The sequence below is a fragment of the Grampus griseus genome (assembly GCF_964374135.1).
Source record: "Grampus griseus genome assembly, chromosome: 13".
Classification (NCBI taxonomy): Eukaryota; Metazoa; Chordata; class Mammalia; order Artiodactyla; family Delphinidae; genus Grampus; species Grampus griseus.
Window position 1 is genome coordinate 39,339,070 of NC_139007.1, and position 23,070 is coordinate 39,362,139.

General features: G+C 42.8%; 1 protein-coding gene across 1 annotated transcript in view; it reads left to right on the top strand.

Annotated features, from left to right (window-relative positions):
* Nucleotides 1-19,061, top strand: part of LOC309831483 (uncharacterized protein) — a gene marked incomplete at its 3' end in the record, with an annotated part of 142,077 nt that extends 123,016 nt beyond the window's left edge. The window contains 10 exon segments of the mRNA XM_082668701.1: nt 698-865; nt 1,324-1,413; nt 1,415-1,477; nt 1,722-1,853; nt 2,419-2,541; nt 3,771-3,968; nt 5,974-6,094; nt 11,747-11,808; nt 11,812-11,874; nt 18,897-19,061. Of these exon segments, the coding sequence (XP_082524827.1) occupies nt 698-865; nt 1,324-1,413; nt 1,415-1,477; nt 1,722-1,853; nt 2,419-2,541; nt 3,771-3,968; nt 5,974-6,094; nt 11,747-11,808; nt 11,812-11,874; nt 18,897-19,061 (1,185 nt within the window).
* Between the last annotated feature and the right edge of the window lie 4,009 nt (nt 19,062-23,070).

Below are 23,070 nucleotides of genomic sequence, written 5' to 3' on the forward strand. Positions count from 1 at the left end.
GGTCCATTGAGAGGAGTTTCCACTGATGCTCTGCCTTGGTCTGGTTATTCCAGAGAGGAATGGACCTTTCTCCTTACTGTGAAGTGTCCACAAAACACAAATGCTTACAAATATTAAGGTATCCAAACTAACATGCATTGGGCCTGGTGCTGCAGGAGAGAGGTGAGCAGACAGTGAAGTCTAGAATTTACTAAGCCATCTTTCGGGTGTCAAATTGTTGGAAAATGTCTTAGGTTCTTTTTAGTTTCTGCCAGATTCCTAGACAAAAAGGAAATTCTCCACTTCTCTCAGGCTCAGTGAGTTCCACAAGCCCCTGAAGGTAGGGGAATCGCTGTTTTACCCCAGGGTCCCAAGAAGATGGTGAAGCTTTTGCTGTGTGGCCAGTAGCCAGGCTTCCTGCTGTGGCTCCCCGGCACTAACCTCCTGTTTCCTCTCCCGGGAAGTGGTTTAGAGGTGAAAGGATATCCCACAGTCACCCCTCACCCAAGGATGCTGGGTCTCCAAGTTGTACTTACTGATGAGCGAGCTATTTCACCATAAGCTGTTAGCCATAGACATTCGGAACGGGCTGTTTCACAATGAGATTTCTGTTGGAGCCTAAAGAGGAAGGCAGCCAGCTTGATTCCTTCCTCTAATTTATCTATTATTATTTTATTTTATTTTATTTTTATTTATTTATTATTATATTTTTTTGCAGTACGCAGGCTTCTCATTGTTGTGGCCTCTCCCGTTGCGGAGCACAGGTTCCAGACGCGCAGGCTCAGCGGCCATGGCTCACGGGCCCAGCCTCTCCGCGGCATGTGGGATCCTCCCGGACCGGGGCACGAACCCATGTCCCCTGCATCGGCAGGCGGACTCTCAACCACTGCACCACCAGGGAAGCCCTTAATTTATCTATTTTTAATGGAGTTCCTTGTTAGTGGCTCATGGACAATGTCTTACCTGGTCAGGTTCTGCTGGGTCAAACTGATAGCAAAAATCCCTAGGTTCAAATTCCCAAGTAACCCTTTGTGTATGGGGCAGTGGGGGGGGGGGTGGCTGGGGGGTGGTTTGGTTTTCCGCCTGTGACCTCCCATTCTTCTACCTGCTCAGCTTGTCTCGGCCTCTGACAACCACAGGCTCTGAGATGTGTGGGTGATGAAGCCCTGCGGGTTGAAGACAACACTAAAGGGGCCGCTAGTGAGGCTTCCAGACAATACCCGATGGAGTAATTGTCTGGGTGGATGTTGTTTTCATGTGATATTATTTCTGAAAGTTGGGTTTTAGGGGGCAAAGTGACTCTTCCTCAGCTGACCTTCCTGAACTTGAGCCTGCAATTTGCAGAAGCTGGATGAGAATCAGCTTAATTTGATCCAGAAAGTGTGTGAGCTCATCGGTGAAGTAAGAACAGAAGGGACTGACAATACGAAAGAAAGGCCTAAAGAAGAAATGGGGCTCCACCAGACCTGACGAAGAAATGAAAGAAAATCCAGCCATAGTATGTGATCTCATTTTGAGTGGGGTATCAGCATTTCATCCTAGCGTCTGACCCCACTGCTCACTCTGTTTGCATTCCTGTCCTGTTTCCCTGAGAAATCCTTGTGTCAGGCATTTGAAAAGGGCACTGGGTCTCACTGCACAATTGTCTCATCTTCTGGAAGGCATGTTTCTGATGTCAGGATTCATGTCCTTCCTGAGAAAAGTGCTGGGGGCAGCCTTTTCTGAAAGGCTTTTCTAAGCAGGAGCAGCTGCTGGCCTTGGAGCAGGACAACTGCAGCCTGGCCGCCCTGGTGTGCAAAATGAGAAGCCTGGGCCACTGGAGGCTGGCGGTGCAGCAGGCGCACTTCCGGGGCCAGCTGAGCAGGGCTGAGAAGGTGAGAGCGCTGGGGGAGGGAGGCCCGGCCCAGCAGGGGGAGGGGGTGGCACTGGCCTCCTTGGCTGCAGCTGCTGTGCTGGTGTCAGGTAGCAAGTTTTCCTGGGAACGGGCAAGAGCAGAGCCTGGGGAGAAATAGGAAAGAGCCAGAAGCAAATGGCAAAGAAGCAAATGAGAGAACAGATCAGAGTTTAGCACAAGGGAAGGGAAAAGATGGAGCGGGCAAGCTTTGTCAAAACACTGCAAATCCTTGAGTTTCAAGCATGATGATCTGAGGAAAATGAAGGAACAATAAGTGGAAAATCTGCTTTAAGGAAAATTGAAACCAGAGCACATATCAATAGTGGTTTGGAAACTTTTACTTACTGTTTCTGAAAGTCTTTATTTACTCTGATCTGTCACACTGTTCTTAACTGAAATCAAGGAAGCAGTGGCCAGCAGGAGCTGTGTTCTACCAGAAATTTTAAAGAACGATGGATGATGAAGTGGTTTAGAGACTCCTTGGGAAGCTGAAAATACGGAAAGGAAACTTATATCCTACCTTACTGTGTTTGGGATGTTCACAGGAAGCTATGCAAAGTAAAAAAGAGTGTTTGAACATCAAACTAATGGCAGAACAAGAAGTGCTTTTATTTTGTCAACAGCTATTGGCTCTAAGGCAGGCCCTGGCCAGGGCTCAGGCAGACAACGTGAGGATATGCAAGTAGCAGGAGAGCCAGGTGTCTGAGCTCAGAACCCCTCTTCCTCCCTCTCTTTGAACACGCTCTGGCGACCATACGTGGCACTCCGTTGCCTGTAGCAGTCACCAGAGGAACACAGTGTGAAGCCAAGCAGACAGCACTACTGGTGAAAGATGGCCTGGACCCTGGCTTCCCTTCTGTCTTCTTTCCAGCCCAGAAACCGGGGCAGTGGCCAAAAGGCTTTTGTTCTTATTCATATTTGGCTAAAATAGTGAAATATAGCTCATAACTAAGATTGTTCTGTGTGTTTCTCTGAGGATCTTTTTTACCCAGAGGGTATCTTGGGGTCTGGGTCTCTGCCTCTAACACATTCCTTTCACGCTCCAAGCATGTTTTCCATGAGTGTGGCCCTGCCATCAGCGTTATGCCCCAAGCAGAGAGTCTTGGTTTCCTTTCCTGATGACCCACACTAAGTCTTAATTTCAGAAGTTACTGATGCTCTATAGGGCCTGGCACCAAAATAAAGGCTTTTTAAGTCTAAGCTCTTAATAACTGTGCCAACCCTCTGAGCATGAATGAAACAGAGACCCTACGTTTAGAGAGAGAACAGCTGAGTTCAAATAACAGCCGAGGAAAGCTGGGCATATTTTAAAACATAAAATATAATTTGTTCCTTTTGGACCCTAATTCTTCCATTATTGTGTGCCAGTGAGTCATGATGTATAATTATATAAAGTCACCCTACAAATATTAATCATCATTATTAATATTATAATTAAGGATCGACCTTCTAGTGACTGTTGATTAGAAAAATTTCAGAACAGAACCAATTATTACTACTCTTTTCCTTTTCCAACCATCTAGAATCTGGCTTCCTCAGGGCTATTTTGGAAGTCGAAACAGAGACAAGATTAGCACCTCCCTTCCCCACTCACTGTACGTATTGCATCACCCTGTGTCTCCAGGTTCAGCCCTTCCATTGCTATTGCGTGATAAAGGCGGAGTGACAGGGAAAATGCAGGTTGTGGTAGATATGACTATTTGGTCTTGCTACTGGCTGGCACAGGACAGGATAGAGCAGCTGGGCTGTGGTACCCTGAGCCCAGGGATACTTCACACAGTTCTGCCCCTGGGCGCTAATGGAGGGGACAGTTGTGTTGGCCAACCTCTCATCCCCTGCCCTCTGCTGAGAAGAAAGACTCTGTGCCTTTATTTCCTTTGGCCTTTTCCTGCCATAGGCTGAATTGCTGAAAGAATTAGAACACAGAGTGACCCAGGAAGCTCGCCACCGGCAGCAGGTGGATTTAATGAAAACCTCTAGCATGGAGAAGCTTTTGGAGGATGTGGAGCAAAAAGAACAGCACCTGCAGCTCCTTACTGAAGAGTCCAAGATGACTTCTAAACTGGGCCAGCTCCAGCAGAAGAAAATTCAGAGAGAACTCTGACAGGTAACTCCAGTGAGAGGTAGTAAATCAGGATGTACCAGCCACAGCTGTTTGATTCTTCCCCTGTCTTTTCCGTGCCTCTCATGCCTCCAGAGCGGTGTTCCTCACCTTTGGCACTCCCAGGAACAGCAGGGAAATGGAAATATCTATACCTGGGTGATTGTTCAGGCTGCTTGTGACAAAAGATGATGGCTTGACTGCCACGAGGCCCAGAATCTTGGCGTCTTTGTAAGCCACTTGAAAAACATATTTCTACCTGGCTCTAATCTTTGAACTAGGAGGGATCTTTTGGAAAATCTCGATGAATAATCTGGAAAAGCAGCAAGTATTATGGAAGCTATTATAAGGGAATTTTATTCATGGTGTTTCTGGAACTACAGAAATAAAAAAGGAAAGGCAAAGTGGTTTCCAGACCCAATATGTTATTCTTAAATATACCCCACAGTTGGGGCTTCCCTGGTGGCACAGTGGTTGGGAGTCTGCCTGCCGATGTAGGGGACACGGGTTCGTGCCCTGGTCCGGGAAGATCCCACATCCCACGGAGCGGCTGGGCGCGTAAGCCATGGCCGCTGAGCCTGCGCGTCCGGAGCCTGTGCTCCGCAACGGGAGAGGCCACAACAGTGAGAGGCCCACGTACCGCAAAAAAAAAAAAAACAAAAAACCCCACAGCAAAAAAAAAAGGGAGGAAATAATATAGTGTACATGCGGACTAATGCAAGTCCCAACAAAGGAGACCACAGAATGAAATTCAACACAAAGGGAAAAAACAAAAAACAAAAAAAACTGAGCACCTTCTGGGGTAGGTACTTCACACATATTCATTGAATGAATAAGTCAGTTAATTCACCAGAGATATTAGGAAACAGAAATCAGAAGTTTAAATGATTGCAAGTGTTTCAAGTGCTCAAGGAGATCAGTAAGGAGAATTTTACAAAAATAAATGACAAAAAAAAGGATAAAAAATGTATCCTCTCACAGTTCAGGAGGCCAGAGTCTGAAATCAAGGTGTGGGTCCCTACAGGAGACTCTGGCAGGACCTGTTCCATGGCTCTCCTAGCTGCTGGGGGCTGCCTGCCATCCCCCGCGTCCCTCCGCGTGCAGCTACAGCTCTTCAGTCCTGGCCCCCTTCCCTGTCTCTCTCTCTCTCCCTGTGTTTATACTTGCTTCACTTTTTGTAAGGTCATCAACATTGGATTTAGGGCCCACCCTTTAATCCAGTATGACTTCATCTTAACTTAATCACATCTACAAAGACTCTATTTTCCAAATAAAGTCACATTTTGAGGTTCCAGGTTGACACTTCGTGGGGGACACTATTCAACCCATTACACTATTACTTTTTTTATAATTAAAAACAATTAGGAGATGATAAAAATAAATTAAAAAAGAAAAAAATGCCTGTGATCTATGCAGATAAGGCACGCTTTGGACCTAGCGACTCTCTGGCCAGGGGACTCTGGGTAAGGGTTGCAAGGAGAGAGCAAACACAAAGTTAGCCTCTGGTTGTGGGCCCTGTGTCAGGCCTGGAGACAGTGCTCAGAGCATTCCCTGCACATGATGAGTTGAACTCAGCATAGAGATCTGGAAGAGAGATCACATCTTTGCTTGAAGCCATCCCGGGGCTCCCACAGGTTCTTGGGGTAGATGCATGGCTTGGCCTACAAGGTGAACTGGTTCCTCCCCCCTCCCCACTTCCCCTCTAATAAAATAAACATAAAAGATATGACTTTTGTGAGTAAACTTCTGGCTATTATAAGGTAATAAAGGGTTCCAAGGGCTGCCTCTGTCCCTCTCTGATTAAGTTCTTGGCCTTCCTGGAGCTCCTGATTTTCAGAAGGCTGAGTTCAGCCTGACCAGGATTTCACGAAGACTTGTATTCCTGGGGTAGCCTGGGACCCACACTCTCCATAGTAATACCCCAACCCACCCCTCACAGTGAACTGACAAAAGTGTGCACCAAGAAGCATCTCTGCTTCCCAAGCACTTTTCCCTTCAGATGAGAAGCCGGCTTGCCCACGAGCGTAGCATGGAGCTGGATGCTTTCCAGTGGATGGAAGAGCTACAAAGTCAGCTTAGTGACACTGAGAGATCCTCTGGCCAGAGGAGCTCACCAGGCGGTAAGGATACCCTTTCTCTCTCTAAGCTCTCAGGGTCCAGGGTTGGGATTGAAGGAGGGCCCCAGGGACTAACGATAACAAACCAGTGGTTATTGAGTGGGTGCTCCATGTTTGTTGAATGAATGAATAAACCTTCATCCTCGGTTGCAGTCAGAACTTTCTACTTCAGTTCACCTTGGAGTACTGATAGGCTCTACTAAAAAGTTTCAATCATAAAAACTGGTTCCAGTTGAAATATGTCAACTAAAGAACATTGTGTAGTTCACTAGATTTTGAAGCATCTTAACACCTTGGTCCTATAGAGGAGTAGAGTTTGCCACCCTAATATGTCTCTTTGGCATATTGTTTTAAGCTGGTTGTCTCTGAGAAAAAGCAGACATCGGAAAGAAGTTGCCCTTTTGTAAAAACTGTTTACAGTTGTAAGGGTGTCTCCCTCTTCAGTACGAGGAAGAGGAGGATGACCAAATCTCTAGAAATTTATCTATGGAAAAGACAAATCTGTGTAACAGTCTTACCCTTGTTTATTGTGCTTTTCCTGGTAACCTCCCATAGCTGACTTTCCCCCATCCTCATCATCCTCTTCTGTCTTTAGCTGAGGATGGTATTTAAGTTGAGAGCTTCGGTAACGTTGGCAAGTAATTCAGTTTTCCTCAGTCTCTCCCATATATACATGTTATTAAACTTTTGTCTGCTTTTCTCGTGTTAATCCACCTCATGTCAATTCAATTCTTAGACCAGCCAGAAGAACCTAGAAGGTAGAGGAAAATTTCTTCCTCCCCGATAGGATATTAATGACCACATTTCTCAGATGTTATTCAGAAAGTACATCATGATTCTTGGGTCCTAGGGGCTTGAGGAGTATTATGGAAATGGCAATCAAAACAGCACTCCGGACAGTGCAGCCAGCAAATAGCAAAGAGGCCAGACTCCGGGATGTCTCTAAACTAACTTCTTCCCCTATAAGATGAGGACTAAATAAATTCTAGGTTCTCTTCTAGATCTATCAAAAATATTACCCAATCAGTAGCCACGATCAGCCTATTGTTAAGGTCAGCCAAGCTCCTCCTTTCTGTTCCATAGCATAGCTGGTGGGTGAGGGTATGGACTTTGGGGTAAGACAGCCAAGGTTCAAATCCTTCCTCTGTCACTGCTAGCTGTGTGACCTTGGACAGGTTAATTCACCTCTCTGAAAAATACCCACCTCAAAGGTGTATTCTGAGGACTCAGTGAAACAATGTGTGTCTGCCACAGAGTGTAGTAGCACTAGGTCATTGAGCAAATGTTGGTTATTACACTTGCATATATGTGTGTCCTCCTTTATGTTTTTCCTTTTGGCTACTTATAGTGTGAATGATGTGAGAAAACATAGCCTGTCAGAGGCAGAAAGATTCTTTTCAAAGGTCAGGATAGTTTGGGTTTTCTAAGAACAAGGCTGGGCTTGTTGGTAAAGCCCCAGGGTGCTCCTGCCTGCCGGTGCCTGCTGCCTGGGCCCTGACCGTGGGGCCCTGACCGTGGGGCTGGCGTCCCCCACCCCAGCCCAGGTCCAAGAGAGGAAGCAAATCAAGAGCGCCCAAGGGCCCTATTTTGACCACCCACCCTGAGTGGTTCTGTCCTTGCACTCTCCTCTCCACTCTCGCTGGGGTTTTTTGTTTCTCCCTTTCCCCTCTGCCTCCAGCCCAGCCAAGCATCTTTTAAATTCCTTTCTGAGTTAACATGTCCTCTCAAACTGCCATCTGTGTCCTCTAAGACCTGCACATTTACAAAGAAGGACCAGAGTGGGGCAGGAGGCAGGTGGGGGGAACCCTAATTCCCAGGACTGGGGACACGGCAGGAGTAAAAGAGAAGCCTCTCTTTCAGGAAGCAGAGGTAGAAGTTACTCCCAAGTCTCAGCCCCTATCTGTCTCCTGCAGCGACGGGAGGGGGTTTGCTTAGGACTTTCTACATGTTGTCTACTGAAGAAAAATGCACAACCTAAAAGCTGCAAATTAAGTTTTACTTGGGGAGCTTACTAAGGACTGTAGCCCAGGAGACAGCCTCTCAGATAGCTCTGAGGAACTGCTCTGAAGAGGTAGAGAAGGATCCAGGATATAGAGGAGTTTTGCTGAAAAACAAACCATGTGGTTGAACATCATAAGATTACTGCTAATCACAAAAAAAACAAGTTAATGATTTTAGTGCTTTTCTATGTATGGGAAGATGCAAGAGTCTGGGCTCATTGAAATTATTCCCTAGGTATGCATCTTAACCATCTAGGGCCAGCTTCCAGAGCACAGAATGTTTCCTGTTTTTCTCCATCCTAAATTCCCCTCAGGGCACACTGAGGGGAGCAGAACTGCAGTAGCTGATGGCTTGATGGCAGGCAACATTCTTCATTTACTGGAATGGCAGGCAACATTCCCTTTCCAGAGTGTAGATTCATCAGAGGTCATACCTGTCTAAATTTAGTACCAAGCACTAGAGGACAGCCAGATATTACCTATACTATTGGTGCTAAAAGGTAAAAGTCAGCCATTACCACTCCTTTCTCAGATGTCTAGCCAGAAGCGTGAGGTGACCCAGGTCTCTCTCCTTTCTGTAGAGGTGGTCACAGCAGCCTCCCTGCTTCCCAGCAGAAGCAGAATTAAGGGGCAAGTTCTCTTTACTTAGCATTAACATGGATTCCCCTTAGGATCTTGTAACTCCTGAGAAACTACAATTTGTTCTAGTTCAGTTACTCTCAAAATGCTTAAGGAAAAAAATGGAATCAATTGGCTTACAAAACTGAAATGTTCAGAGATAGATTGGCTTAAGCTGGCTTGATCAAGGCTTGTTTTTATTTTTTGAATTTTTATTGATTTACAATGTTGTGTTAGTTTCTGGTGTACAGCAAATTGATTCAGATATATACATATATATATACATATGTGTATATATATATTCTTTTTCATATTCTTTTGCCTTAGTTTATTACAAGATATTGAATATAGTTCCCTGTGTTATACAGTAGGACTTCTTTGTTTATCTATTTTATATACAGTAGTTAGTATCTACTAATCTCAAACTCCTAATTTACCTCTCCCCCCCCACCTTTCCCCTTTGGCAAGCAGAAATTTGTTTTCTACGTCTGTGGGTCTATTTCTGGTTTGTAAAGAAGTTCATTTGTATCATATTTTAGATTCCATATATAAGTGATATCATATTTGTCTTTGACTTACTTAGTATGATAATCTCTAGGTCCATCCACGTTGCTGCAAATGGCTATACTTCATCCTTTTTTAATAGCTGAGTAGTATTTCATTGTGTGTGTGTGTGTGTGCGTGTATATCTCACGTCTTCTTTATCCATTCATCTGTTGATGGACACTTAGGTTGCTTCCACGTCTTCTCTATTGTAAATAGTGCTGCTATGAACGTTGGGGTGCATGTGTCTTTTCGAATTATAGTTTTCTCTGGATATATGCCCAGGAGTGGGATTGCTGGATCATATGGCAACTATTTTTTAGCTTTTTAAGGATCTTCCATACTGTTTTCTATACTGGCTATACCAATTTACATTCCCACCAACAGTGTAGGAGGGCTCCCTTTTCTCCACACGCTCTCCAGCATTTATTATTTGTAGACTTTTTGATGGTGGCCATTCTGACTGGTATGAGGTGATACCTCGTAGTTTTGATTTGCATTTTTCTAATAATTAGCCATGTTGAGTATCTTTTCATGTGCCTGCTGGCCATCTGTACGTCTTCTTTGGAGAAATGTCTATTTAAGTCTTCTGCCCATATTTTGATTGGGTTGGGTTATTTTTGTTTGTTTTTTGTTTTGTTTGCGGTACACGGGCCTCTCACTGTTGCGGCCTCTCCCATTGCGTAGCACAGGCTCCGATGCGCAGGCTCAGCGGCCATGGCTCACGGGCCCAGCCGCTCCGCGGCATGTGGGATCTTCCCGGACCGGGGCACGAACCCGCGTCCCCTGCATCGACAGGCGGACTCTCAACCACTGCGCCACCAGGGAAGCCCTGGGTTGTTTTTTTGTTATTGAGTTGTATGAGCTGTTTGTACATTTTGGAAATTAAGCCCTTGTCAATCGCATCGTTTGCAAATATTTTCTTCCAGTCCGTAGGTTGTCTTTTTGTTTTGTTTATGGTTTCCTTTGCTGTGCAAAAGCTTAAAGTTTGATTAGGTCCCATTTGTTTATTTTTGCTTTTATTTCTATTGCCTTGGGAGTCTGACCTAAGAAAACATTGCTACAATTTATGTCAGAGAATGTTCGGCTATGTTCTCTTCTAGGAGTTTTATGTTGTCATGTCTTATATTTAAGTCTTTAAGCCATTTTGAGTTTATTTTTGTGTATGGTGTAAGGGAGTGTTCTAATAACTTCATTGAGTTACATGTAGCTGCCCAGCTCTCCCACCACTTGCTGAAAAGACTGTCTTTTCTCCATTGTATATTCTTGCCTCCTTTGTCAAAGATTAATTGATCATAGATGTGTGGGTTTATTTCTGGGCTCTCTATTCCATTCCATTGATCCATATGGGTGTGATCAAGGTTTGAACTATTTCTTGAGGACTGATTTCTCTCTGCATCTCTGGGCCCTGAGCAGTCTGAGAGCAGACAGGAAGTGGAGCCCCTTGGGAAGCAAGATGGCTGCCACCCCTGTAGCTTCCATCCTCTGTTCAAGCTCACATGGCAGGAGTGGGGTGTGGAGAAGGGACAGTTAAAAGCAATCGAGCTCTGACTAGGCTGACTGAGGTCATGTGACCAATTTTGAACAAATCACTGAAGCCAGAGACTGAGATGCCTGGTAGGCTTAGGCCCAGCTCACATGTTCTCCCCTGGAGCCAAGGGTAGGGTCAGCTCACTCTCGCCTCCTCTTCACAGCAGCTGTTTTATTTTATTTCATTTATTTTTAATTGAAGTATAGTTGATTTACAGTATCATATTAGATTCAGGTGTACAACATAGTGATTCAATGTGTTTATAGATTATATTCTATTTAAAGTTATTATAATGCAGCAACTATTTTAAATCTTCCTGGTCTCTTCAGGCTTTCAGACACTGTCCTCCTCCCCTATCAGATGGGAACTCCCTCTACTTCTTGTCCCCAGCCTACCTACATCTATACTCAGCTGCTTCTCCTTCCCTCCTGTTAAAATGGAAAAGGTGCCCCCTTTCTTCCTTGGGACAGTTGCTGTTAACAGCATCCCATGGGCTTCTGTCTTCTCAGGGGTCTTGAGCTAATCTTTGTCTGCTTCCTCTCTACACACTCATGTTTCCCACACATCTATCCTTCTGATCTAATAACCAACAATGACTTGTTGAGCATGTATGTGCCATCATCATAAAATCCACCATAAAATAAAATTAACATCTAACCAGTTGAGCCAGAAATCTGAGAGCTATTCTTCCTCACCCTGTAAATCTAATTAATTACCAAGTCCTATTAATGTGAGTATCTCAGTCTGTCCACTTCTACCCACAAGTCCAAGTAACCCATCATCTCTTTCTCTTTCACTTGGTCATGGACCCTCAGGCAAAAGACTCCATCCAGGTTTTGACATCTCCACTCAGAACTGATGAAGCTGGATCAGAGGCCCATTTTAAGCTCTAAAATTTTATGAATTAAATCTAGGCCTGTACATTGTAACCAGAGATACAATTTAACATTTTTCACATTATAGGCCTTATATCCCTGGCTCACTACTCCCTAAGTTCTGCTTCCACATCATCCAGATACAGCCAGTAACACCTTTTAAAGACTCATCTCATGGGCAGTAAAATAACAAGAAGGATTCAAAGGCCAAAGACTGTAAGTAATGATAAATTTGATTATGTATATGAAACAATGAAAAATGTAAATATGAAATTATGGATTTAGGGTCACTTCAAACTTACATTAAAAAATTGTGTATCAGGGGCTTCCCTGGTGGCGCAGTTGTTGAGAGTCCGCCTGCCGATGCAGGGGACATGGGTTCGTGCCCCGGTCCAGGAAGATCCCACATGCCGCGGAGCGGCTGGGCCTGTGAGCCATGGCCGCTGAGCCTGAGCGTCTGGAGCCTGTGCTCTGCAACGGGAGAGGCCACAACAGTGAGAGGCCCGCGTACCAGAAAAAAAAAAAAAAAAAAATTGTGTATCAGGACCTTATCTCAGTGGTTGGGTCTTAGAAAATAAAATTCTGGATTTCTCACAAAGGGAATTTGTCCATGAATTGTTGCTGAATCAGTGTGTTTATGTGGGAAGGAGGGTCTAGGGCTTCCTACTCTGCCATCTTGATGACATCACTCCTCAGTAATAAAATTCTGATGTTGAAACAATTAAGTCCAAAAGCTCTCACTCAATTACAGTTCAGTAAATGGGTATGAAAGTCAGTACCAACACCTTGCTGTGTTCTGTCTCTGAATTTTTTTTTTGATTATCTACAATAATTAACTAGCAGCATCAGAGCCTTTATCTGAGTTCCTTGGCAGAGCAGAAATAAAGAATTTCAGAAGTCATCTTTAAACACGTGAGAAATCTACCCTCCAAAGAAATTCTTGGAATGCAGATTAGTTTGAAGTATAGCATATATTTGAAGAATTTTTTTTTAATATTTCAGCTCTTAGCTTATGTAAAACACTATGTGCATCCTCTTCCACTGCCTTCTCTGAGTGTAATAAGTATTACACTCTTTGCTCCACTGTTTTTCAGAATCCCCTCCAGAGGTTTATATATCTAATCAACACATTTAACAGTTCCTCCCCTCTTACCTTGAGAAAAATTAAGAGGAAAAAATATAATCATTCTGTCAGAGAAAATATGCCATCCTAAGGCCTCTTTTGAAACTGATGGTCTAGTTAGTGGACCAAAAGTTTGTTGCAGTATTTTTAGACACAGTTAAGGGGAGACACACAGAGAGGGAAGAAGCAGGTCAGGAACATACCCAATTGAGATCCTTGACCAAGTAGGGCCACATTATCAATACCCACCTTTTGCTTGGCCCACCAATCTCTGTGCAGTCATCTTTCAGCAAAAGGTGAAGTTCTACTATATGTCTATTTGTTTCTGCAAAGCCCTTTCCAAAAGGAAGCAACATTCTGTTGATTTGTATGGGACCACAAGGCTTTTAAGATTCACTCCATCCCCATTTCACTCCCCAAAGCAAATGTTCCTGCAGTGGGGCAGGTTGCTGATCACAACTCTTATGGTTGCGAAAGCTGCTAAGTAGCTAACTACATTAGTGGACATCCACTAGGTTTTAGAGATTTAGAAGGGTGATGGTCTAAGACTAATTGTTGGCCACTTTACCCTACTAAATAAACTCTAATAAATAAGGAAGTGTCTTATGGGCCCATTGGCTTGCGTACAGTATAGAGACCCCGAGCAAAAAGGCTGAGGTCCAGGAAAGCCACAAAATTAGTTGGGGCCTCTTCAAATCTATCTAAGGTCTGACTTCTGAAATAAGGCCTATGAGACAAGTGAGATAAATACAGATTGAGAGGAGTTTATACATGGCTGAGATATAAGAACACCAATGATTTTCTTTTAAAAAGTAGCACTGCACCAACACAAATGATAAAACATTAAAGAATTTATTGATTACTCCAAATATGGGATATCTTTCCTTCCTTAGCTGGAAATGGCTTTCCATTGATGGATTCATTCCTGACCAGTTCCCTTTATAACAAGAGGCAAAATATGTACAAGAAGGCACACTAAATGGCCTAACCCAGACTGAACCAATGACCTTGGTCTTATTAATTACAGTGACTTGTAATGATGCTATAACAAGAATTATTCACCATCTTTTTAAAAGGCTCCAGTATCTACTTAATATTTATATTGCAGGTACCTATTAAACACAAAAAAAGAATTGACCATGTCTTCCTACCCAATGTGGCAGAAAATGTTCAACTTTCAGGTTTTCAAGTTAAAATGGCTCCATCCAGAATCCCATTCAGACCTGACTGGTAATCATATATCCTTTTTCCAAGTTTTATTTCTATGAGCATTTGAATGAATAAAAATGATTCTAAATTCCATTAAGCCTTTTATCTAAATTTTACTATCTGTATTGTGAAGATAGCATGGAAGAACTGAGATGAGTACATGTTGTTGTCCCAGATGAAGTAGGGTTTGGCCCTGAATTTTAAAACATAAGAGTTGATTTGCTTTTTGTTTTTGTTTTGCGGTATGTGGGCCTCTCACTGTTGTGGCCTCTCCCGTTGCGGACGCACCGGACTGGGGCAAGAACCCGTGTCCCCTGCATCAGCAGGGGGACTCTCAACCACTGCGCCACCAGGGAGGCCCTTGATTTGCATTTCTACAACCTAGGCCTTGCCTCTGGTCAATGAGCAACCTCGTAATATGGGTTCTAGTGTTACTGATTAGGTGAGAGAGCCAGGAGAGAGGGCATTGCTACCAGACAGTATTCACTAACAAGTGAAAAACCAGGACAGAGATTAATCCAAAGAAACTTCAAAGCACTTATTTCTATTTGTTTCACTTAAGAACACCATTCTCTATTAACAGTCTTTTTTTTCTTCCTGTAAATGGCAAGACACTCTTCAGACTTTTGTAAAGTCCTAATCCAAGTCTTTTGTTCAGACAGGAAAATTTATCTTGGGTAAAGGAATAAATAAATAGATGAATGGAACAGAAGAGACTAGAGAAACATATTTACATACATAAATTTATATATGATATATGTAGCTTTTCAAATTAAGGAAAAAGTTGGGTCTATTTGAATTAGATTAAATCATCACCTTACACTATACACAATGAATGCCAAATGGATTAAATATCTACATGCACACACACATGCACACGCACAGACATACAAACTTATTTCTGAAATAGGACATAAAAAACAAAAGGAAGATTGATGACTTTGACATCAAAATTAAAAATTCAACATGATATGACCAGGTATGATACCACTTAACGATTTATGACCTCTCAGCTCCAAATTCATCCTTCACTGTCTTCCATGAAATAATGAATCTGGACCCTGTAAACGTTTCTTCTTTGTCACCTGGCAAGATGTTAAGCTTTGTCAGGATAGGGTGCTGGAGGGACCCTGGAGAAGGAAGAAGGGTTTCTCTTCCAGGTTCTGGGGTCCTCCTCTAGGCAGGCTCCTGCAGTATGCATGGCTTCTGCAGCACCAGGTTCCTGTAGCACACGCAGCTTCTGCAATGCCCAACTCCAGTGGTGCATGCAGTTCCCTGGTGGAGTGCCACTGGCATGGCTCCTCCTATGAAGGAGCTTCTCCTGCCCCAGCACCCCTTTGGATGCTTCACAGCCTCAGTGAACTTCTCTGCCATTCAGCCTTGGCCACACCCTCTCCCATGAGGTCTGGATGTCAGCCCAGGAGGGTAGTGGTGGCTCCCTGTATCTGATATTCCTATATCCTTTAGAGCTCTCTTTATTGCTTACCAGCCAATCCTCCCATTACTTCAATCCCTTGTTAAATAATTCTTTATATTAAACTTTCCCCATTTGATTTCCATGTGATTTCTGTCACCTAAATGGTCCATGACCAATATAGAACTGATACCAGTAACGGAGTGGTCCTAGGAGACAGACCCACAAAGATGGGGTTTGGGGATTTGTTTGGTTACATCCCTGGGCTTGAACACAATGCCAAGCTCCTTGCTAAGGGGAAATGGAAGGCTGTGTGTAATCCTTTGCATGCAGTGGAATGACAATTAACCGAGCTACCACCTCTCGTAGACTGTGATGAAGTACCTGCTGAAGCACTACCTTGGGAACCTAAAGTGCTCCTACATTGACTCTCATGGCAGTAATGATGACCATAAGGACTGTGGTGTGGGATGGAGTTTTTTTTAATGCACTTCAGCACTTAGGGAAGAAAATGACAAGCTCAGGTCCTTTGATTCCCAGCTCAAATCATGGCCCTGAGAACCAGAAAGCTTTGATAGTAGCCTTTTAAAATCTCTTATTTCTTGTAGTTAGGAGGATAATACTGCTAAAAGTCAAGCACAAATTTTAATTGTGCAAAATGCTAAATTACCAAGATAGATGAATTTACAATCTTGTTGTTTCTCACTGCTGTTGAAACGGGCTCTCTCATTTCAGTGGTGATGATGCACTTCCACAGTAGCAGAAGCCAACTGCCAAGACAAGGTGGGACATCTATCATAAAGGGCAGCAGGGACATGTGAGTAGTCAAAATGCCTTGGCACACAGAGATGTTTGGTGGTTGATGCACCTCCATGAATGAAATCCTATGGGCAGCCAACTATTGATAGAATATTGCTTGATCTACACAGGAGAAACTCTGGTAGCCAAAACCTGACTTGAATAGGCACAATGAAGAGTTACAGCCTCTCATCCAGATTCCAGACCTAAGTCAATTCACAGACCAGGGCCCCTTAACTACAGGAGGATAGATCCCCTTGAAGGTACATACCATAAATCTTCCTCCATTTTCCTAGGTATCTATAATTATTTGCTAGAGTGACTGTTCATGAGAGGAAAAAAAAAATCTAGACCATTTGGCATTTACTAGGTACTACCTCTAAATTAATTCTACCTCTAAATTAATTCTAATTCCTGGGAGCCCAAAACACCACTATGGCTCACCAGTCAAAATGAAGGCTTACAGTGAGGTGATAGCTTAGCTCAGGTCCAAATTACAGTAGACCCAGTTGGTCCAGTGTGGTTATTTCCCTACTTCCTGAATGTATATAATTGGAATAGACATAATTAGCAACTGAAAGGATTCCAATATTATTCTCTGACCCATTAGTTAAAGGCTCATTATGGTAGTAAGGGATAATGAAAAGCCCCTGGAACTTCCCCTTTCTATCAAGAAACTAGAAGCAATAACTCTGGGGAAATTGCAGAGATTAATGCCATCATCAAAGACTTGAAAGTGAGGGTGGTGATACCTTTAACATCACCACTTAACACACCACTTTGGCCTGTGCAGAAAACAGATGGATCTTAGAAAATGACTAGGGACTATCAGGTTCACACCTTAACCAAGTAGTGATTCCAATTGCAGCTGCTATCCCAGATGCAGTATCTTACTGGAGCAAATGAGTATGCCCTTGGCACTTGTTATGCTGTTATAATGCCTTTTGCTCCATATCAAATTGCAAGGAACACAAGAGGCAGTTTGCTTTTACCTGGAAGGGTCACAATATACCTTCAAATTCTTGCCTCAAGGCTTCATCAGTTCTCCTGCTCTGTCATGATATAGTTCATAGAGACCTAGAGCATCATGATATTCCACAAACATCACACTGATCCACTACATTGACAAAATTATGCTGACTGGATACGATGAGCAGGAAGTAGTAAGTACTTAGGTACCTTAGTAAGACTCGTAAGAACTAGAGGGTGAAAGATAAATCCTACAAAACGTAACTGCAACAGAGTTTCTGGGGGCTTAGAGCATGATGAACCCCCAAGATGAAAGCCATATTGCTTCATCTCACAGTATGTTACCATGAAAAAAGAGGTATGATGCTAAGTAGGCCTTTTTGGATTTTAAAGGCAAACATATACTATATTTGAGTGTGCTACTTCAACCAACCTAGAGAGTCACCCGTAAGACTACCAATTTTGAGGAGGAAATCACTCACGAAGGCCCTGTTGTGAATTTGAGGTAAAGTATAAGCTGCTCTGCCATTTAGGTCGTATGATCCAACAGAGCCAATGATACTAAGTGTCCAGGCATATAGGGACACAGCATGGAGCTTCTGTCAAGCACCAGTAGGAGAATCACAGGGCAGACCCCTAGGATTTTGGAGCAAATCTTTGCCCTCTTCTGAAGATAACTCTTCTCCTTTTGCACCTTGGTAGAGACTGAATGTCTAACCAAGGGAGATTAGGTGATCATATAGCCTGAGCTTCCCATCATGATTTGGGTGTTGTAGGACCCACTTAGTCATAAACTTGAGCATGCACAGCAGCAGTCAATGGAAATGGTATACAATAGACTTAGCTTGCTTGAGCTGGTCTGCAACATAAAGTGTCCTTGAACACGTGGCTCAGACTCAGTATCAACTCAATCCATACCTCTGACCTGAGGTGCTCTAACAACTAGCTGGCCAAAAAAGAAAAAACAAAACAAAACAAAATCAAGCCTGCTTTATAGATAGGTCTGCATATTGTTGGTTCCACCCAAAAGTGGGCATCTGCAGCACCAGGGGTGGACCTGAAGGACAATGGTGAAATAAAATCCTCCCTGTGAGCAGAAGTCTGAGAGTACATTTGGTTGTCCACTATGTCTGAATGAGTGATGACCACAGCTACAGATCTATACTGATTCATGGGCTGATGGTTCGGTTATCCAAGGACTAGGAGGAAACAGGATTGAAAGTCTGGTGATAAGGAAGTCTGGGAACAGGTATGTGGATGGACCTGGGAATGGTCACACACTGTGAAGATATTTGTGTCCCATGTCAATGTCCAGTAAAGGTCATCCACAGCAGAGGAGGCTCTTATTAATCCAGTGGGCAAAAAATAATGTACTCCGTGGGTGTCAGTCAACCTCATTCTCCAGCTACCCTAGTGCTTGCTCACTGCGCCCATGAACAATATAGCATTGGTGGCAGGGCCAGAGGCTTTGAATGGGCTCAACAACATAGACGTCCCCTTCCTAAGGCTGGCATGCACTACTGACAAGTGCCTAATCTGTCAAGAGCTGAGGCCGATACTAAGGCCACAGTACTGCACCAATCCCATGGGTGATAGTCATCCACCTGGTGGCAGTTTGATTACATTGGACCCCTTCTATCATAGATGGGGCAGAGATTCAACTTCACTAAAATAGACATGGATTCTGGACATGGATTGCCTTCCTGTCCGTAATGCTTCTTTCAGCATTACCACCTGACCCATGTCATGTACTCACAGAATGCCTTACCCACCATCATGGCATTTCCTATAGCATTTCTTTTAACCAAGGAAACAATTTCACAATCAAGGAAATGCTGCAGTGAGCTCATGAAATTAACATACCCCAACACTCAGAAGTGGCTGGTCTAACTGAAAGGTGGAACAGCTCAGAGTATTCGTGTGTAACAGTTGGGAGACACCACCCTGCAAGGATGGAATTCTGTCTTAAAGGTAGCAGCTGGCTTGAGACGGAGTATATGGGTCCAAGATCAAGGGGTGGCACCTCTCATGATTATACTCTCATCCCAGCAACCTCGAACTGTGCTGGTTTGGAGGTCTTAGTTTCCAAGGGATGCTTCATCTAGGGACACAACAATGGGCCTACTGATCTAAGATGAGACTGCCGCTTGGCCAGGATTCTTTTGCCGCTAAACCAATAGGCAGAAAAAGGTCTTACTAACACTGGCTGGAATGATCAATTCTGATTACCAAAGGGAGGTTGTATTGCTGGTACATAATTGAGGCAAGGGCTATATCTGGAACACAGGGGATTCTCTGGGTACCTGAGAAACAGAAAAGGTTAATGAAAAATGACAGTGACCAAAACAGGTAGGACAATTAGAGGATTCAGAACCTTTGGTAATGAATATTTGGGTCACTCCACCAGGTGAAGAACCCTGACCAACTGAGGTTCTGACAAAGGGCAAAAGAAATATCGAATATATAGTGGAAGTTCATTAATTTAGAAACAAGGGCTTTGAATCTACTCCTTGTTGCCTGCTCCATCCATTATTATGGTGAAAATGGAGCTGGGCCATATGAATACTTTTTTGCTAGGTGGCATGTTTTGTCAGTAGAAGGTACTGGAGGAATTTCTCTTCCTGGTTCTGGGTAGACTCTTAACAGTGCCCAGCTCTAGCAGCGCATATAGCTTAGCAGTACAGTGTCACCTTACCCTGCACCCCCTGTTGGATGACTTCACAGACTGCCACTGATGTAGTATCTCCTCATGGATAGCTTCCCTGGCACCATCGCCAAGGGATTTACAGCTGTCACAAGCTTCATCCCAAGAGCCATGGTTGTATCTTGATTTCTGGAATTCAGCCACAAGGAACACAGATAGTGGCTATTCCCGAGATTTGCTATTTTGTGTATTCTTTAGAGTTCTCTTTACTGCTTTGCAGATTTTTATTTCTTAAAATATTACAGATAATATGCCCCATCACTCCAATCTACTCCTATAGTTAATACTTTTTCTGTCAAATCTTCCTGTTCATATTATGTGGCTTCTGTCTCCTGCTGAAACAGACACCAAAATCAAAGACTTGAAAATAATGATTGAAGAAAGTCCACTGACCATGGGTTAGCACCCAGCATATTTTAAGATTAAAAAAATCTACAAAATGTTAAGATGATAGAAAAACAGGCAATTCACAGAGGAAGTACAAATTAATTATAGTAACCAAATAAATCATTCTACTTACTGGAATATTAAAATTTAACTTTGCCAATATCAAGTGGTAAGGATACAGAAAACATTCTGATATCTGCTGGTGGGGACTGGAAGGCAATCTCAGTGTGTTAAAAATTTTAAAGTGGAAACCCTGTGACGTAGGTGTCCATTTCTCCATGTTTACTCTAGAGAAATATTCATACATAAACAAGGTGACAGGTACAAAGATATTCTTTAGAAAACAGTAAAAACTACAAATTACAAACAACCTAATTGTGCTTCAATAGGTAGATACTTACAATATTCACACTACATATACCAACAGAGAATTTAAGAATTTGGTATAGCTAATGAGTGGAAAAAAGTTGCAGGATAATGTTAAAATAAAAATTCACATCATATATTTTTTTAAGGGTACATTTAGTTATGTGTATATAAATTGCTGAGGGGAAGAGTTTAACACCAAACCAATTCTAGTAATTACCTCTGGAAAGTGGAGGAGGGCAAGGAAGGGGAAGGGGCTAGGGATGGTCAAAGCAGACTTCACCTGTAATAGTTCAAGAAAAAAAAATGTATTTATTACTTAAATAATTAAAAATTAAGACTAAAGTCCTATCTCGAACTTTTTCTTCTGGCCAAGATGAAATAAGAGACTGGATATACCCTGAAACAAATGAAAAACTAGACAAAACACATTAAACAGTGGTTTTCAATACATTGGACTTTAGGCAAAGAAGGATAGTGATCCCTGAAGGAAAGAAAACCACCGACCCAGCTTACTGCCTTGAATTTCTAAGCCATGATGCAGGAAGGAAACAACCAGGCAGAGCTCAGTGGACTTCCTGAGTTGAGGAGATGGAGCTGAAAGTTAAGGGAGACGAAGGGAGATAGAGTTCCCAGGGCAGAGGACCAGGGAGGAGAAAACTACACAAAGTGGAACTCCAGAGATTTGCAGAGCGCACCCCTCCCCTCAAGTGTTCAGCAAACTGGTCAGCACATGTACATGAGGAAACTACCCAAGAAAGGTTTAGAGGAAACAGTACCTGGAACGCACACAAGTCTAGGAATAGAGGCTGTTTCCACTAGCCCAGACCAGAAAGCCTCTTAATCCAGGAGGCACTACGTACACAGAATTGGGGAACAATTAGCCCTAGAACAAATGCTCTGGTCTCACCTAACAAAGCTTAAAAGCAAGACCTGAAAGGATCCAACTGTTTCCAAGTTGGATCCAACTGTTTTCATAGTTTTCAACTATGTCCCAGAACAAAAATAACTGGCATCCAGCAAGTTAAAATTTATGTCTGGCATGCAATAAAAAATTAGCAAGCCTACAAAGAAGTAGGAAAATATGACCCATAATGAGGGGAAAAAAAGTCAATGAACAGAAACTGACCCAGATGTTAAAAGCTGTTATATGTTCAAAAAGTAAAGATGGAACACGCAGAAACGTGAAAAACACCCAAATTGAACTTTTAAAAGTGACGACACCTGAAATGAAAAACACACTGGGTAAGATTAAAAACAGATTAGACATAGCAGAAGTTAGTGAATTTGAAGATGGTAATAATCTGACATGAAACAGAGAAAGATTTTTTAAAAACCTAAACAGTGCATGGGTAAACTGTAAGTCACCTTCTAGCAGCCTCTGTGTAATTAGAGTCCCCAACACAGAGAATGGAAAGAACAGAAAAAGATACCTGACGAAATAGCTGAAAGTTTTCCAAATGTGATGAAGAACCATAGATCCAAGAAACTCAACAAACCTCAACCACAAGAAACAAAGAAAACTACAGCATAGCACATCACAATCAAAATGCTCAAAATGGTGATAAGGAGAAAAATCTTTAAAGAGGAAAAAAAAAACATGTACTGAGGAACAAAAGATAAAGATGAGATTTCTCATAGGACACGATGCATGTGAGAAGATGATAGATCAACATCATTAAAGGGCTAAAAGCAAAAATGTCAACCTAGAATTCTATATCCAATGAAAACGTCTTTCAAAAACGAAAGCAGACACACAAAAACTGGAAGAATTCATCAACAATACCTGTACCATCAAAACTAGAAATGTTCAAGGTTAAAGGACATCCTTTAGGCAGAAGGTAGATAACACCAGCAACAGGTTATCTATACAAATTAAGGAAGAGCACAGGGATGGTAACTACATGGGGAAATACACAGGACTTTTCACTATCATAAAAAAAAAACCTATTGTGAACACCGTTCTTATCAAAATAACAATTTGTCTCTAGCAATGTTTTGGGGAGCCTTCAATACACTCTTCTGGATTTTAAGGCTGATAGGTATTTATTCTCTCTTCTTAGTCCAAGTTCTGTGATTTCATATAGAATATAATGTTGCCCCAAACATGGGCCTAAAGAACCAGATTTCACATACCAGCATGTGGCTTTGTCCTAGATATTTATACCAAAGACTCTGAACAGAAACCCAATTTTACTTTATATGCAATCTGAATAAGGCAGAAAGTCACAAACAAGCTTTCAGATATCTAACAACAGATGGTATTCTGATAAATACTTGCTTAACTAGCACATAAGTAGATGATTTCTAATGATTTGAGGAAGATCAACTTGCATGTCAATCCCACAGGCATACCAAGTCCTCCCTCCAACTATCATTTCTAAGGCTCTGTTCTCCACTGATGAATATGTCCCTTAGTTACTATCTGCTAGTCTTCAGGAG